This window comes from Patagioenas fasciata, chromosome Z (genome assembly GCF_037038585.1).
Source record: "Patagioenas fasciata isolate bPatFas1 chromosome Z, bPatFas1.hap1, whole genome shotgun sequence".
Classification (NCBI taxonomy): Eukaryota; Metazoa; Chordata; class Aves; order Columbiformes; family Columbidae; genus Patagioenas; species Patagioenas fasciata.
Window position 1 is genome coordinate 76,798,511 of NC_092560.1, and position 14,327 is coordinate 76,812,837.

Sequence of the window (14,327 nt, forward strand, 5' to 3'; positions counted from 1 at the left end):
AGTGTTTGTCTACTAGTGGACTAAAATTACTTTGAGTATCTGTGGGATTGAAATTAAGCTCTTACCCCATTGTCTTAATTCTCAGCAGCAGAGTAGTTGTGTGCTTGTCTGGGTTGCAGGGAGTGCGAAGTGTCTCTGCTCCTGGCAACTCATTATTCTCTTGTCAGAGACTTCTCAAAATTGGACTCAAGTCAAGAATTGCCTCAGTTCTCTGGTGGCAGAGAGTGCATCAATCTAGAGGTGCTTCTGTGCAAAATTGTGTCTGTTGTTTTCTAGACTGATCTTTAACATGGAGAGGCACCTGCTCTGTTTTGTACAGTATTAATTACGTGAGCTCAAGCCCTTTTCATCTTCTTGTGTTACAGCATTTGTGTACTGGTGATTCACGCTAATGTGTGGATTTAGAAAGTGACTTTCAACGGATGAAGTTGTTTGTTTTTGTTTTATAACAAGTAAGGCTGCAGGAATATAGTGAGCAGTTTGACAAAAGTGGTGGTTTCCCCTTTTTTGACTCTGCTAAGACAGCCGTAGAGTACTGTGCCCAGTTTCGGGTTCCCTGGCACAAGACAGACATTGCTAGATGGCATCAAGTCTAGTGAAGAGCTGTGTATATGGCTGAGTGGCTGGAGCACAGGATCAGTGGGGGATGGCTCAGGGAACTGGATGTGTTCAGCCCCAAGTACGCAAGGCAAGGTCATATCTCCTGTTTGTGTACCTTATGATAAGGTATAGAAAAAGTGAAGCCAGACTTTTCCCAGACAGAGAATGGCACAAGTTAGAACTTGTGGAAATTCCAGCTGTTTAAAGGTTAAAAAAAAAAAAAATGTTTACCATAACACGATCATAGATTAGAGAAGTTGTGGGATCTTTGTCTGCCGCCAAGCTGCTCCTCCAATGTCACATGCTCTCAGTGGGAGGTTGCACTGATTATCAGTCAAGGACCTTTCCAACCTGTGAGATTGATTTTAAGCTCCAAGTTTTACAGACTTTTTTCTGTACTTCATCCACTGGGTCTACTTCTTGCATAATAGATACTGTTTTGGTCAATTTTTGTGGAAAAGATGGTTATTTAATATATGGCAATTATATTATAGTGCACCGTATTTTTTGTTGTTCAGATATCAGATGAATCTTCCTGCTTAGTTAGACTTTAACAGACATGTGTGGGATTTACTGTTTAATAACCACTGATTCATTTTTCTGAATGTAGGATAATGTTGGCTTTCTGAAATGGAAATTTCATTGTCATAATACCACAATAATTGTTATTTAAGTTATTTAAGAAATGACATCACAGTTCTTTTGCATTGCTTGTGGATAATAAATGTACCATGTTGTTGTAAGATCTGGTCCTGTTACTGTAAATTAATTTTGTATTTTGCATACTTCTGTTTTCTGGTACTTTGAAGTTGTTGGTTAATAATTTCCTTCACTCACTTATGCTGCAAATATATCTTGTAAAACTGAGTAATGTTTTAACTGCTACTGTTTTCTTAGTAGCAACTAAAACCTAATTATACTCTCTTACAGGATTCTACAGTCTTACTTGTAACAATAGTGCCTTAGAAATAAACTACTTGCTGGGAAAAAACCAAAACATTTTGTGACAATGATTTGGTGTTTGTAAACACATCATGTGGGTTTTAATTTTTTTTCTTCTGAGTCTTCAGTTGAATCTGAATGTAATCTACTGGCATAAATACCAGCAATATTGCACCTACTTGTGTTTCTAAGCTCTCTGCTTACACAGGAAAACTGAAGATACTGTCACACATTTGATAGTGTTATAAAATTGGTATATTTTTGTCTTTGAATGTGGACTTGAAAAAAAAAACTGTTTATGGAAAAAACGAATTCTAATGGGTTCCTGTTTTTGGTAAAATACGCCGTTGTGTCTCTACAAAAATTGCATTGTCTGAATGCTGTAAATCTGGATATCTTTAAAGTAGATCTCTTCACTAGCTTTAAAGTTGCAGTGGGCCTGAGAAGGCTGAATTCAGGACGAGAAGATGAATCAACAAGGCTGAGTTCCTGAGACCAGCAGACCTTTTGCTTCTGCTCTCTGCTGAGCTCTCAGCAGACACCAAGAGTGAGCTCCTTTACACAGAACACCACACTCACTGGAAGGCTTTTGTGGAGAGTGGCACCAGGGCCAGCACGAGGAATTCCAGAGCAGGCTCTCCTCTGTGTTACTGACTGATATATGAAGCTGTCAGCATGACACTTTGAAAACGTGAAGTAGTGCAGAGTACTTAACTCCATTACAAATGCTAATTGTCTTGGAACATAACCTCTGAGTATAGCAAATGTTGTTTCCCTCAAGGAACTGGGACAGCTGCAGTAACTTCTCAGAAAAGAAGCAGCTGGTGGTATACGGTGGAGTAATTTTTAGACTCATCTCAGCATTTACACTTTGTGACCTCCTTGTGTTTGTGGTAAACTCGAAAAGCAAAGCAGTTTGAAGCTGATTAAGTCTGAACTTTTGAGGCACAGAATTTCGTGTGGGTATTCTGTGAAATGAGATTTTGAAAGGTGAGATTTGGACAGCTGCCCAGGACAAATCCTTTCTGTCAAGAGTTTCAGTGGATGAGCTGATCCCCTTCTCAATGAAGTCTTCTGCAACACATCAACTCACATTTTGGTTCTGGCTTTCTTTAGTATCTGCCTTCTGTAGCATGAGATGGAAACCTCTTTTGTTTGAGCAAAGATCGGATTAGGTGCAGGATCATCTAGCACAGTGTTATCTTTGGTATTTTGATGGGATTACGGTTGAAGCACACTGCAAATGCTGCACTGTTAGCAGTGTCCTGTATGATGGGACATTAGTGTTCTTGAGTTGCATTCTCTCTGCGGCAGCAATGGCCTATTTGGATTTATAGCACATTACTGCATCCATCAATTTTAGTCTTACAACTTTTGGAGAAGTTGCCAAAGTGGATTTGTGGTCCAGAAATGTTACAGAAGCACCAAATATTTCATCAATAGCAAGATCCTTTAACGATTTTCAAAGACCAGTATTTGCTTATAAAGAAAATAAGCGCAGCTGTTCATGGACAAAATCTTGAGGCATGACTCTATCTCTTTTTAAGTGTTCGTAAAACTACAGCCAGGTTGTTGTTGAGAGAGTCGTGGAAGGTGATGTGAGCAGGAATCATCAGAGATGTGGTTAATTTAGAAATACCATTGCCAGTTTGTTACAATAAAACTTAACTCTGGAATGGTAGATACTAAATAAAAGTACGAGTAATTATATCAAAATGTAGGCTTCTGTGGTATATTCTATTTTATTACATGGTTGTCTTGTCTGTGTGGTGACTTTTGATTGTGGTTCGAACATATTAGAACATGTTGAAATTGCTTCTGTCCCAACTAACTTTTTAGCTATAAAATGGGCATAGAGAAGATTTTAATCTCTTTCCCATAGCACCTCTGTGCTTGTTGTGTGTGTTCTTTTTGAGAATGTGGGGAGAAAAATACAGTGACACTAGGAGACACTTTAAAAAAAATATATTGTTACCTCGTGTACTTTATTGGATGTTTGCATTTTTCAGGCAACAGCAGAACAGATTCGTCTTGCTCAGATGATCTACGATAAGAACGACGCAGATTTTGAAGATAAAGTGAAACAAGTATGTTTCTTATGGTACAGAGTTTTTATGCCCTGCAATAAGGTGCTCCAAAGCTGGTTTACATTTTGGAGCTAGAACATCTGTTTCTGATTTAGATGAGACCTTTTTCAGAAGGATGTAAGTTTAACTAGAAAAACTTGCTCTTATTGTGCTGTGAAGTCTGTTTACAAGAAATTTTGTGGTAATATAGCTGTGACTGTATAGTTACACTGGTGTATTTTCCTTTGTAGACAAGTCTTTAAGCCAAAACTCATCTGTGCTGATGTGTCTTCCAGACTCTATCTTTCTGGTATTGTCCTGATACTTAATGATGGTCAGAATACAGAGTGCATTCAGCTTGTCCACATGTACACGCACATGGGAAAAATATGTCACCCATGTAAACTGAATTTGCTAATATCTTGACTGTTTTCAGAAAAAGTAAAAATCTAATAGCTTAAAGATGAATTTAAGTGTTATTAAAAAAAAGTATTCTGACCTCCCAGATCTTTGTATGCATTAAAATGGTAGAACTGTGAAAATAAAAACATCATTTACCCAACCATGCTGAGTTTCGGGTGTAGATGCTTGAGCTTCCATGAACGAGTTATAGCTGAGATAATTAATTTGAGCAGTATTGAGAATCCAGGTCCTTGTTCTGCTGTAGTTATCGGTGGTTTGAACACATCACAACTCACAAAGAACTTAGGAGTATACCCAGAAGGAGAGAAGAATTAGCGTGAATGCGTTAATGCAGTGGAGGAGCAGATTTCTTTTCCTTTGTAAAACCTCCTCTGAAGCATTATTGTTTTTTCTTACTCTTGTTGTAAACTTGTTCTGCTGCTATGCCAGAAACATAGTCTTGTACTTCCTGAAGCCCAAGGAACCCTCATCAATAGTGCCTGTAGCTCTGCTGGTGGGAAGGATAAGAACTAACTTCTGCATAAGAAATCTGCAATATTTTACACTGCATATATATTTCTAGCTCATGTAGAGCAAGTTGCAGGATGTCCCATGACAAACTGATTATTTCCATCCCACACTCCTCAGGATCTGCATAGCAGGTCCACAGAGCTTGCAGCTGTTGCTTTTGCCTTTTATGTGCCCTTGTGCTGAAATGGACCGACGGAACTGACCTGACTGAAAAATAATTTTTTTCTTAGTCTGGACATCTTTCCAGGTGGATATATTCTCTGTCATGGCTTACCTTGTGTTCTCACACAGTGGGATAAAGAAGTGGATATTTGACGGGGAGGGAGAGAGGATGATACTGAACTATCCTGCTCTTTGACATCTTTACCCTCGTATATCTCTGTGGTGACAGCTTTTGCTGCAAACATAAAGTTAAAAGGAAAAGAAGAAGTGCAAGGGTGTTTTCTTGATTACCATTTAATTTGTGTTTCATCCTGTGTCTTGTCTGAATGCCAAGCAGATCTGTAAAATGCAGTTAGCTTTATATAGGAGTTTAATTTGCTCTGACATAGTAGCTATGCACTTTCTTGGAATCTATGGTGGTGCTAACTCTTATTTCCTTATGATGATAATTTAGATATTTTAACATGTCTGACTTTTACTGCTAGCTTATGGAAGTGACGGGGAAAAACCAAGATGAGTGCATAGTGGCACTGCATGATTGTAACGGGGATGTGAACAAAGCAATCAACATACTGCTGGAAGGAAGTTCAGACACGGTAAGGCTTTACTTTCATGTTAAACCACTCTTTGTTTGCTGCGCCTTTCTACTTCTAAGAAGTGATTGTGAAAGTCATATTTTGGAAGCTTTTCATTTCCATGTCTCTATTCAAATTTGTTTGAAGGAAACATAGACCGGGGCAGCTTCTTTACTACTTGTATGCCTCAGAGTGAACCAAACCTTGAAAATCTTGTGGGTGTTCAGCTAGTCTCTTGCCGAGTCCTTCGGTTTTCATTTACTTGCAGCAGTTTTAACTCTGAAGCTGAACTCAGTGCTTTGTCAGACACTGGGCTGTTTTTTGCCTCAACGTTTGTAGTTACTCTCCACAGCCCTGAGACTGTTTATACAAAGAGAAACCTCTATAAAACTAAAGGGCAGGCAGGTATTTTAAGTTGTGCAACTTCTGTAAATGTGCATAGGCTGTATTGAAGCTGGAGGAGGTTTCCACATCTAAAAGTTGCATTGACAGCTCTGCTAATGGCAGAAGAGGATAATCCAAGAGTAGTTGCTCCTTTCATTGTATTGCTTATTTGCATGACTTTGAAAAACAGAGGAGACTAAACAATGTGTATATAACAATAATGTTGTTTATAGCGTTGCATGGGACATTTTTTTATCCCAAGAGATATGAGGAAGATATGTCGTGCTGTGGTTGAAGTTTTTGCTGGAGAGACCTGTTACAGTTTATCTGATGCAGTGAACTAGATTCCATCTCATCTAAATAGGGAAAGAAACCTGGACTTCCTTTCTTAATGCTGAACATTCAGTATTTCCTGTGATTTGTCAGGATGTGTATGCTGGCTTATTGTCAGTCAGGAAGCTCACCCCACACACACCCTAAATCTAGGACACACACTTTCTTTTCTATCTGCTTTTCACTTACAAGAGTTGAGATAATCTAAAATGCAAGTATATAATACTGAGTGAGCTGGTAAGTTTGGAGTAGGAAGAGAGCATCTCAATTAAATCTGTCTTAGAAATGTACTGGTTTTGTTTTCTGTTGTATTTGCCATTTTCTAGTTGATAATCGTTTTCTGGTTGATAGAGAATGTTAAATGCTTTCTTATTTTAGCAAATTATTGTAAGTGATTGTGACATGGAAGAAACTTTCTGAACTCATTTGTCAATTAGATGCAACATATCCGTATGTTCTGCTCTTTAGACAAGTCCCTCTGAACCCACTGCCCTCTGTAGATGAAATGCAACTGAAACAGCTACAGACAACTTAAAGGGCTCAAGTAGGAGGTTGTGAGGAAATGTATTCTTTATGGAAATTTGTGGGCCTCCAGTTTGAAGGGTTTGCTTTAAGGCCAGTATACTCCAGAACATTTTAAACATGGACTTGAAATTGGAAGCAGAGGTGCTACTAATTCTGAATGCAGATTACTGGATATCTTTTCTATTTTCTCTTTATTTTTGTGCTGTATAAGTCTTTTTTACCTCATTTGGAAGAAGACGTGTCTATCCACTTTGATAAATTAGAAGAGCAAGGAGTGATAGCTAGAATGGCTATTTGTAATTTCTTCAGTACTCTGTCAGGTTTGTCTTTTTGTTGTTGTCATTAATACTACGGTCTTTAAGGCTTTATGCTGTGTGACTTGGTCTTATGAAGACTTTTTGCTTGTAACATTTGTTGCAGTCTAGCTTTGGTTAGGCAGAGGCTTGTATAAGTAGAGAAAGGCATATGTTTCTTTGCCCAAGACTTCCATTCATTTAACTTCTTACAGGCCTAAGATCCATTTTATGCCCAACCATATTTTACTTCCTAAACCTTTGAAGACAGAGCAAAGAGGACCTTTCAGATTTTTCCTCTGTCTAAGACCAGCAAGAAGGCTTCTGTTATGTATTTTTGGAGGTCAGCTGGCATTTGGGTTGCCTCAGACATCCTCAGCTGAAATTGTAATCAGTTATCTCCCTTACAAAAACAGACAGCTTCAGTAGCCTGTGATGGATTCCCATGTCCAGGGGTATCACCATCCTTTACCTTAAAAGGCATGCCCAAATTCTCAAGGATTTCCTACAATTATATTGTGAGAAAGCATGAATCTGGTGCTTTTGTAGTCATCCTTTTACTGATCCTTCCTAAGTCATGTAAAACCTTGCTAAGGGGAGGCTGCTTCCTTTTAAGCTTTCTTTTAAGCTTAAGGATCATCCTGTTGGGAGTATTTCTTTAAATGGCCTAAGATCTTTTGGGTCCATGCCCATCAGTGAAATAGTAGTGCATTCTGAACTATATAGACTTGGTTCTTCAGTTGTCAATGCAATTATTTTTTTCTCCTGTGAAGTGATTCTAGAGCTCTAGGAGTGTTTTAGTGTGTAATGCAGTTACACAGACTACAGCAGGTGAAGCCATATGATAGTTACTGTAGGAAACAGTTTTCTGTTGCACAGAAAACATGGTGTGGCCTAAACATCTATTTTTATACTTCAAATATGTGCTGTCTGCTCTTCACTGACGTTGGTTTATGGTGGTGTAGTCTATACTGAGGATGAAATTGAATGGAATAGACTACCTTAGCTTACTGAATTATTTTGTATACCGCTTCTCATAGAACTTGTTTAGAAACTGCTCATATAGAATTCACTTAGCATAAGTAAATTTGTTTAGCATGACTTCTTCAAGCTGTGAACTTTCTGAACTCTTTGCTTCATTAAGTAAAAAAGACCTCAGAGTCTTTATGCTAGAAGATAAGGGGAGCTCTGTCCTTGGAGGTAAGTAAAGAAACAGAACAGAGTCTAACAAAATATGACAACAGAAGAATGTTTTGACTATTGCCAAGAACTTGTTTTCTCCAGCTGCAGATGGCACCAGCTTGAGATGCTCTATGCTGTACCTTGAGAATAAATTATTTGTTTTAGAAGAATTTCTGGAATCCTTGCCTGAGTCTTCCCAAGCAGATATCAACCTTCTTTCTCACCCGACATCTCAAAAAATAAGAGTAACCATTCTCTCAAAGGACACACTGGAACATAGAGTTTATATACATAAAATGCTTTGCTACCTGCTTTCTCAATAGCATTAATTTTTTCAGTTCTAGGTAGCTTTGACTAGTTGATCATTGCGTCCCTCTTGGGGGCTGCAGATTCTCTGTAGTCTGAATTGTGAGGAGATAGGACAGGACCTAAAATTACTGATAGCTGACCTTTTTTGTGCCTGTCAGAGGTCATGGCTTTTGTGTTTCACAGTTGATGACACCCTATTTGCTTATGCAAACTTCCTGATTAAAACCTTACCTAGACTATAGGCTGATAGAGATGGGGACACATATATAAATGTATCTGCCATCTTAATGGTTTGCAAATAATACCTTTCTTCTCTGCTTTGCAACTATGGCTCAATAGACTAACCATGCAATTGCATAATATATGAGGTGCTGTGCTATTCTTAGCAAGTGGTTTAGTCATTTTATTTTCAACTCCTACAGATACTTCTGTGAATCTGATATGATCCCTGAATTTATTTTAAAGATGCAGTTTAGTATTAAAGCTGATGTCTGGACCTTGGTCCCTTGTCTTGTTTAGACATAGTTTTTCATGTATTTTGTTGTGTGTGATGAGCTGTATCTGGCCCCTGTTTCCCTGGCTGTCGTTCTACCATTCTGTCTGTTGGTGCTTGAGCTCTAGTATTTCTGGATAATGTTTTTTTTTCTTTTTTCTTTTTCTCTTTTCCCTTAGACCACCTGTTCAATGATGCTTATATACATTTTTTTTGTTTCCTTGGGAGAAAAAGATAGCTCTGTGATTGTTTCCTTGCTAGATTTATCAAGGTAGCTGAGAAGGAAACTTTAGCTTACTTCCCACGTTTTCTGTGTTGTGGTTGTGTCTAGGCTTTTTCGAACTAGTGAAAATCCACTATAGCCAGAAATATTTGGGATTTTCACATTTCGTAAGACAAATCAACTTCTAAAACACGTTTGTTTCTCATCTCTTCCCCAAAATACAGCCTGTGTTACCATTTTGTATCAGTGTAGTTTGCAAGTATTACATATGTGATGTTATGCAAATACTTGTGGTTTTTTTACCGTGAACTGGAGAGGTGGGACATGGAAGTGTGCACTGAGAGCTGTCTTTTCCTTTTTGACTTTTGTATCTAATTCTATTCTACCAAAATAGACTTCTTGGGAGACGGTAGGGGGAAAGAAGAAAAACCTTGGAAAGGAAAGTTCAGAGAACAAAGAGAACAGAGAAAAACGAGGGGACAGAGAAGTGAGTCGTGGACGGGGAAGTTCCAACAGACGGAGAAGAGGAGGCAGCCGTGGCCGAGAGTGTACGTATAGGGGTTAATTTTTAAAGATTCAGACACTTTCTTGCACCTCAGACTGACTGAGTTAAGAGCGAATGCTTAATGGAGTAAAGTCTATCTGAACTATAGCTCAGCGCTGAAGGGATGACAGCTTGCTTATGTGACAGGTATGCTTCATCTGTCTGCATGACTTGGTTTTGGGATGGTCTGTGCTTGTTCAGAGACACTGATTTTAATTTAAATTTCCGTCCTCTTTTGATTTAATTGATCTTGTACAAATTGCAGTTCATTCACATAAAGTTTTATAATTGAGTCTAAGGCTATTTGAGAGCAAGTATGCTGCTGCATAGCTGGCACACTTTTTTGTTTCTTTCAACAAAAAAATGATCCAACTTTGATTCCATCTCCTTTTGAGAGTCAGAGAACCTGAAGATGCTGTCATCTTCTTGTAAGGGGAATCAAAAGATTGGGATCATTATTAGTCTCTAGCATATATTACTCACATAAACCAATCAGAGGTGAGTTTCTGCAACAGGGACAATCCTTTGTGAGTTAAAACATTTACAAATTTGCTACAGTTTATGCAGGTGCAATAATACATTGTACAAAAGCAGACTGATGTTTCCAGGCTAGGTAACATCATGTTAGATCCCTGTTAGATACTTGTTGCTTTTTTTCCCCAGTTTTATCAGCAGTATCAAAGCTGTATACATTGCCTGTGAGGGCCATGCACAACACAGCTGAGCAGAGAAACTGAAAGGAAAAAAATATGCTTGGCTCTTAACTTAAAAGGAGAAAAAATATTTACTGTATTAGTCAACTCTTCTAATTAATTATTGGAATATATTCAGATATTGTGCCTATGAAGACATTGTGAATCTTTGTAGAGTACAGTAACATCAGTATATGAAAATATAGTAATAAAACTTGCAACTGTGCTTAGAATGAATTTAAATCAGATCCATCCATAGAGAAGTGAGGGGCAAATTTTTTTTTTACAGACCCAGATCCTGCTTGTTTCCTTTTATAAACTGGAATTTAAGATTTTTCAGATGTCTACCAAAGCTTGATATTATTTTCCCAGCTTTATGTCCAAGTGTTGATGATTTTATTGCTGCCATTAGGTGAAGTTGTGCAATACAATATCTCAACAATGTTTTAAATGGCCAGTCAATATTTTTTTTTTTTTTTTTTTCTTCAAGGAGCAAGACATCTTTCGGATTACCTCCTCAGGAGTTCTCTGCAGAATAGTTAGCTTGCAGTGTTTTTCTAATGCCTCACCTTCACCCACTCATCATCCCGCTGATTTTAATACAGAGGAGGGTTCTTTTAAGTTTCCCTGGTTGTACAGGGATTTGGTCCGGATGGACAGGGGAAGAGTTGGTGGTTAATCCTTTTCCTTTCACTGCTGCCACTCAGCATGTTATCAAGGCAGCAAAGTATGAGGCAGCTATATTTCCAGCTCAATAAAGAGGCTAGGCCATAATTAATAGTGTAGGCTGAAAAATGCTGTGCTGCTTTTTTTTTTTTTTTTTTTGAGAAAACCGAAGGGTTGCTGCTGAGCGACATTTCCCTAAAAGGGATATTTTGCTTCCTAATTGTCTTGTGCAAAGTAAACATAACTTGCGTGTAGCTAGGCCCCCAAAGAAGAGGAGTGACTGACATTTGTTGACTGGCTTACTCTAAAATCTTGCATTTTATCTTGGAGTTCAGGTTAAGCAGATGACTATATTGTCTCATGTATGAGTCTCTAAACCTTCTCTTAAGCTGTCCTCTTTCCACAGTTAGAGCTGAAGAGAATGGAGTGGACAACAATCAAGGAGACAGGCCTTCAGACCGTGGGAAACGTGGCCGTGGGAGAGGTGAGATGGTGACATTGGTGTGGGACTGGCACTGATTTCATGTCTCCCATTTATTTCTTTAAACACTTCATTTTAAGCATTTGTTGGTTATGCTTCAATTCCATAAGCACTTCAGCCACCTTTAATTTAGGTACCTTCCGCTCCCTTACCCTTGTCATGTCTTGGTCTCAGAACTTAAAAGAATTGACACAAATCACCTTTATGGTAGTGTTCTGTGTAGCAGACCGTTGTGCTTTGGCTGTGGAGCGCTGTTTTCCCAGATGGACTCAAGCTGGCCTTCTGTGAGTGGGAGTGCACTGGGCTCCTCAGGACATACCTTGGCAGCAGGAGAGTACAAGATTCTATCTGCAGGACTCTCACGGAGAGATTGGATCTATACTTGCGCTGTTTCTTTGGGGTGGATCCAGTTGTCAGGATTGCCTTCTCTTTTCTGTACCCAATCAGGAGAAGCACAAGCCATCTTAGAGGCTTCTTGATTAGAGAAGGAATTTAGCATGGAAGAGTTGATGAGAATTGTGGAAGAAGAATACTGCAGAATCTTAGGTACAGGTCCAATCCTATCCTGTAGAAGAGATGGGAAAGATGTTAAAGGATTCTGTGTGGAATCTGGGGATGTTTAGTTGGTTTGGATTTTCAGAGGTTGGAGTTGAAAGCGGCTTTTTTTCTTATAACAGGAGGAATGAAGATGAGTAACCAAGGTACAGCACAGATTGCGTGGGGAAGTGGATATTAAATGAGTTAAACTGATGAACTGCACAGCAGAGCTGATGTACTTAATAAGTAAGGTCTGACTCACAAAAAAATTCCGCCTTCAAAAGACTCTCTTCTCTTTGGAATATCCAGTAATGAGGGATTCAAAGACGGGCACATCCAACTTCATTGTCTCCAGATCTGCATCTTGAAGGAGTGGAAAGATGCAGAGAAATGTATCTTCCAGAAGGCTGTGAGAATGACTTGGTTGTGCCTGTGAATCAGCAAATATCAAATGGTGTGTGCAGAGAGGTAGCCTTGCAGGGGAAGGTGTAGTATAGTTCACAACTCTAATTTTTGTTATGTTAGCACTGTTAATAGATGGAATGTAAGTCTTTTGTTATTTGTTTTATAAAATGATCCTTTACATTCAAATTATAAAGATCTTTTTTTAAATTGTTGGATGAAACTTAGAGGTTAATTTCAAATGCAGTCTGTTTGTTTTTGCTTTGTAACCTGATGAACAATACACCGCTTTTGTTGTCAATACTGTAGCTTTCTAGATTAATATCATATGTCTCAAGCTGAAGTACTTAATAATCAGATCAAACTGACATAATAGACTGAAGAAATATGAACAACTTCAACCAATTTCTGTTCACTGGCTTAGTGTATGTAATATTATGGTATCTCTTTACCAAACATTTTAGATTGTACATTCATGTGAGTCAAGTATCTTAATTAAGTGTTTTCATCTGTCTGAAATAGGCCTATTTTAAGGACTTCAGAGTCATTATATTACACATGTGTATTCTGTGGAAGGAAATACCTAATTTAGTTTTATAATGCAAGTTCTTGATATCTGCAGGGAGTTGTATACAACTGTGTAATTTACTTCTCAGTATTTCAGGGATGCATGACCTTCTTTCTTAGGGTATCAGTAGAAATAATTTAAAAAAAGCTTCCTACCGTTTCATTCAGTAGTCTTAATAGGGTAGGCGGTATAAAACATACAGACATCCCTGGTTGCTGGTGTGCAGATCAGGGATTTGAAGTAGATATACGTTACTGACTGATTAACAGAAAGCAAAAATGCATCACAGGATGTGTTTCAGGACACATCCTAGCTGAAATTGCTCTGCCCTTGTTCTTTGCTTGCTGAACTGTGGGTGTAAACTTTGACTTGGAAAGGACTCAAAGAAGTTATTTTTTTAAGATGGCCTTCCTATCAGTCTTTTCAGAATTGAATTTCTTGTATGAGTTTAATTTTCATGTGAAAAATACAATAATGGTGATAGATGGTGATTTCATCAAAGTGATCGTATTTGTGTGCCAGTATTGCTAAGATTTTTAACTGTTTGGAATGGAATCTCCTGAAGGTATTGTGGAGGAAGATCGTTATGTCTTTAGGATTGTCAGCTCTTGAAACATTTCCTTGTTTGTTTTAATCAGCTGCATTGTTATATACAAACTGACAACTTTACAGTCACCTTTTTTTTTTTTTTTAATTAATGCTGCTGTTTGAAGTGTTCTCACATGTCCAGGTCTGGTTCTCCCACTGTCCTCTACCCCATGTTGAAAAGGATGTGGTTGAACTAGAAAAGCCTGGGAAGTGCTGGGAAGACTGCCATTTATGAGGTGTGAGGAACAAGCAGTTATGGAGGTGGTTCTTCATACATGTAGTTAACCACACGGAAAGACTTGAGAATTTAATCTTAGAAAAGAGCAATGCCAAAAAAAGGAAAAAAACAACTTAGGATTTTGGTGTGTGTAAATTATCTTCGGAGTCACAAATAATTGAAGTTTAGGAGAGGGTCTAGAGAAACTGCACTCTGGTTACGGTTGTTGTACTCTTCCCTAGATATCTAATTGACCATAGCTGATAATGGGATAGCAGGTAGATGAACTTCTGGATTGGATTCAGTGTAGAGATTGTTATAGATTCATATGTAGCAGTTCTTCTTGTTTGCTAAGTGAAAATGGATTTGTCACTTTTACTTCTGTTCCGCTGTTCTCTTCCTCTTCATTCTTCCAGGGCAATGTGAGCGTGCCATAAATGTGGATGCTGACAGCAAAACAGAAAAATGAAAAAGAAAAACATGTTTTAATTTTGGACCTAAACAGCATGACAAGGAGCCTTTCAAGCTCGTTTTTCTGCTGGCTGTATAAGAAAGCAAAGTAGCTTACAATTTACTAAATATCTGACTATAGCCCAGCTTATATTCTTTTTA

The 14,327-nt window shown here is 38.3% G+C and overlaps 1 protein-coding gene across 17 annotated transcripts in view; it reads left to right on the top strand.

Moving 5' to 3' along the window:
* UBAP2 (ubiquitin associated protein 2) overlaps nucleotides 1–14,327 on the top strand; it is a 145,577-nt gene that overhangs the window by 24,252 nt on the left and 106,998 nt on the right. For 16 of the 17 annotated variants that reach the window (XM_071802808.1, XM_071802805.1, XM_065860409.2 and 13 more), the window contains exons 3-6: nucleotides 3,552–3,629; nucleotides 5,189–5,299; nucleotides 9,415–9,568; nucleotides 11,329–11,406. In XM_071802808.1, coding sequence (XP_071658909.1) covers nucleotides 3,552–3,629; nucleotides 5,189–5,299; nucleotides 9,415–9,568; nucleotides 11,329–11,406 — 421 coding nt within the window. Of the gene's footprint in view, nucleotides 1–3,551; nucleotides 3,630–3,649; nucleotides 3,747–5,188; nucleotides 5,300–9,414; nucleotides 9,569–11,328; nucleotides 11,407–14,327 lie in introns of those variants that run through there. The other variant, XM_071802816.1, reaches the window with a different exon arrangement.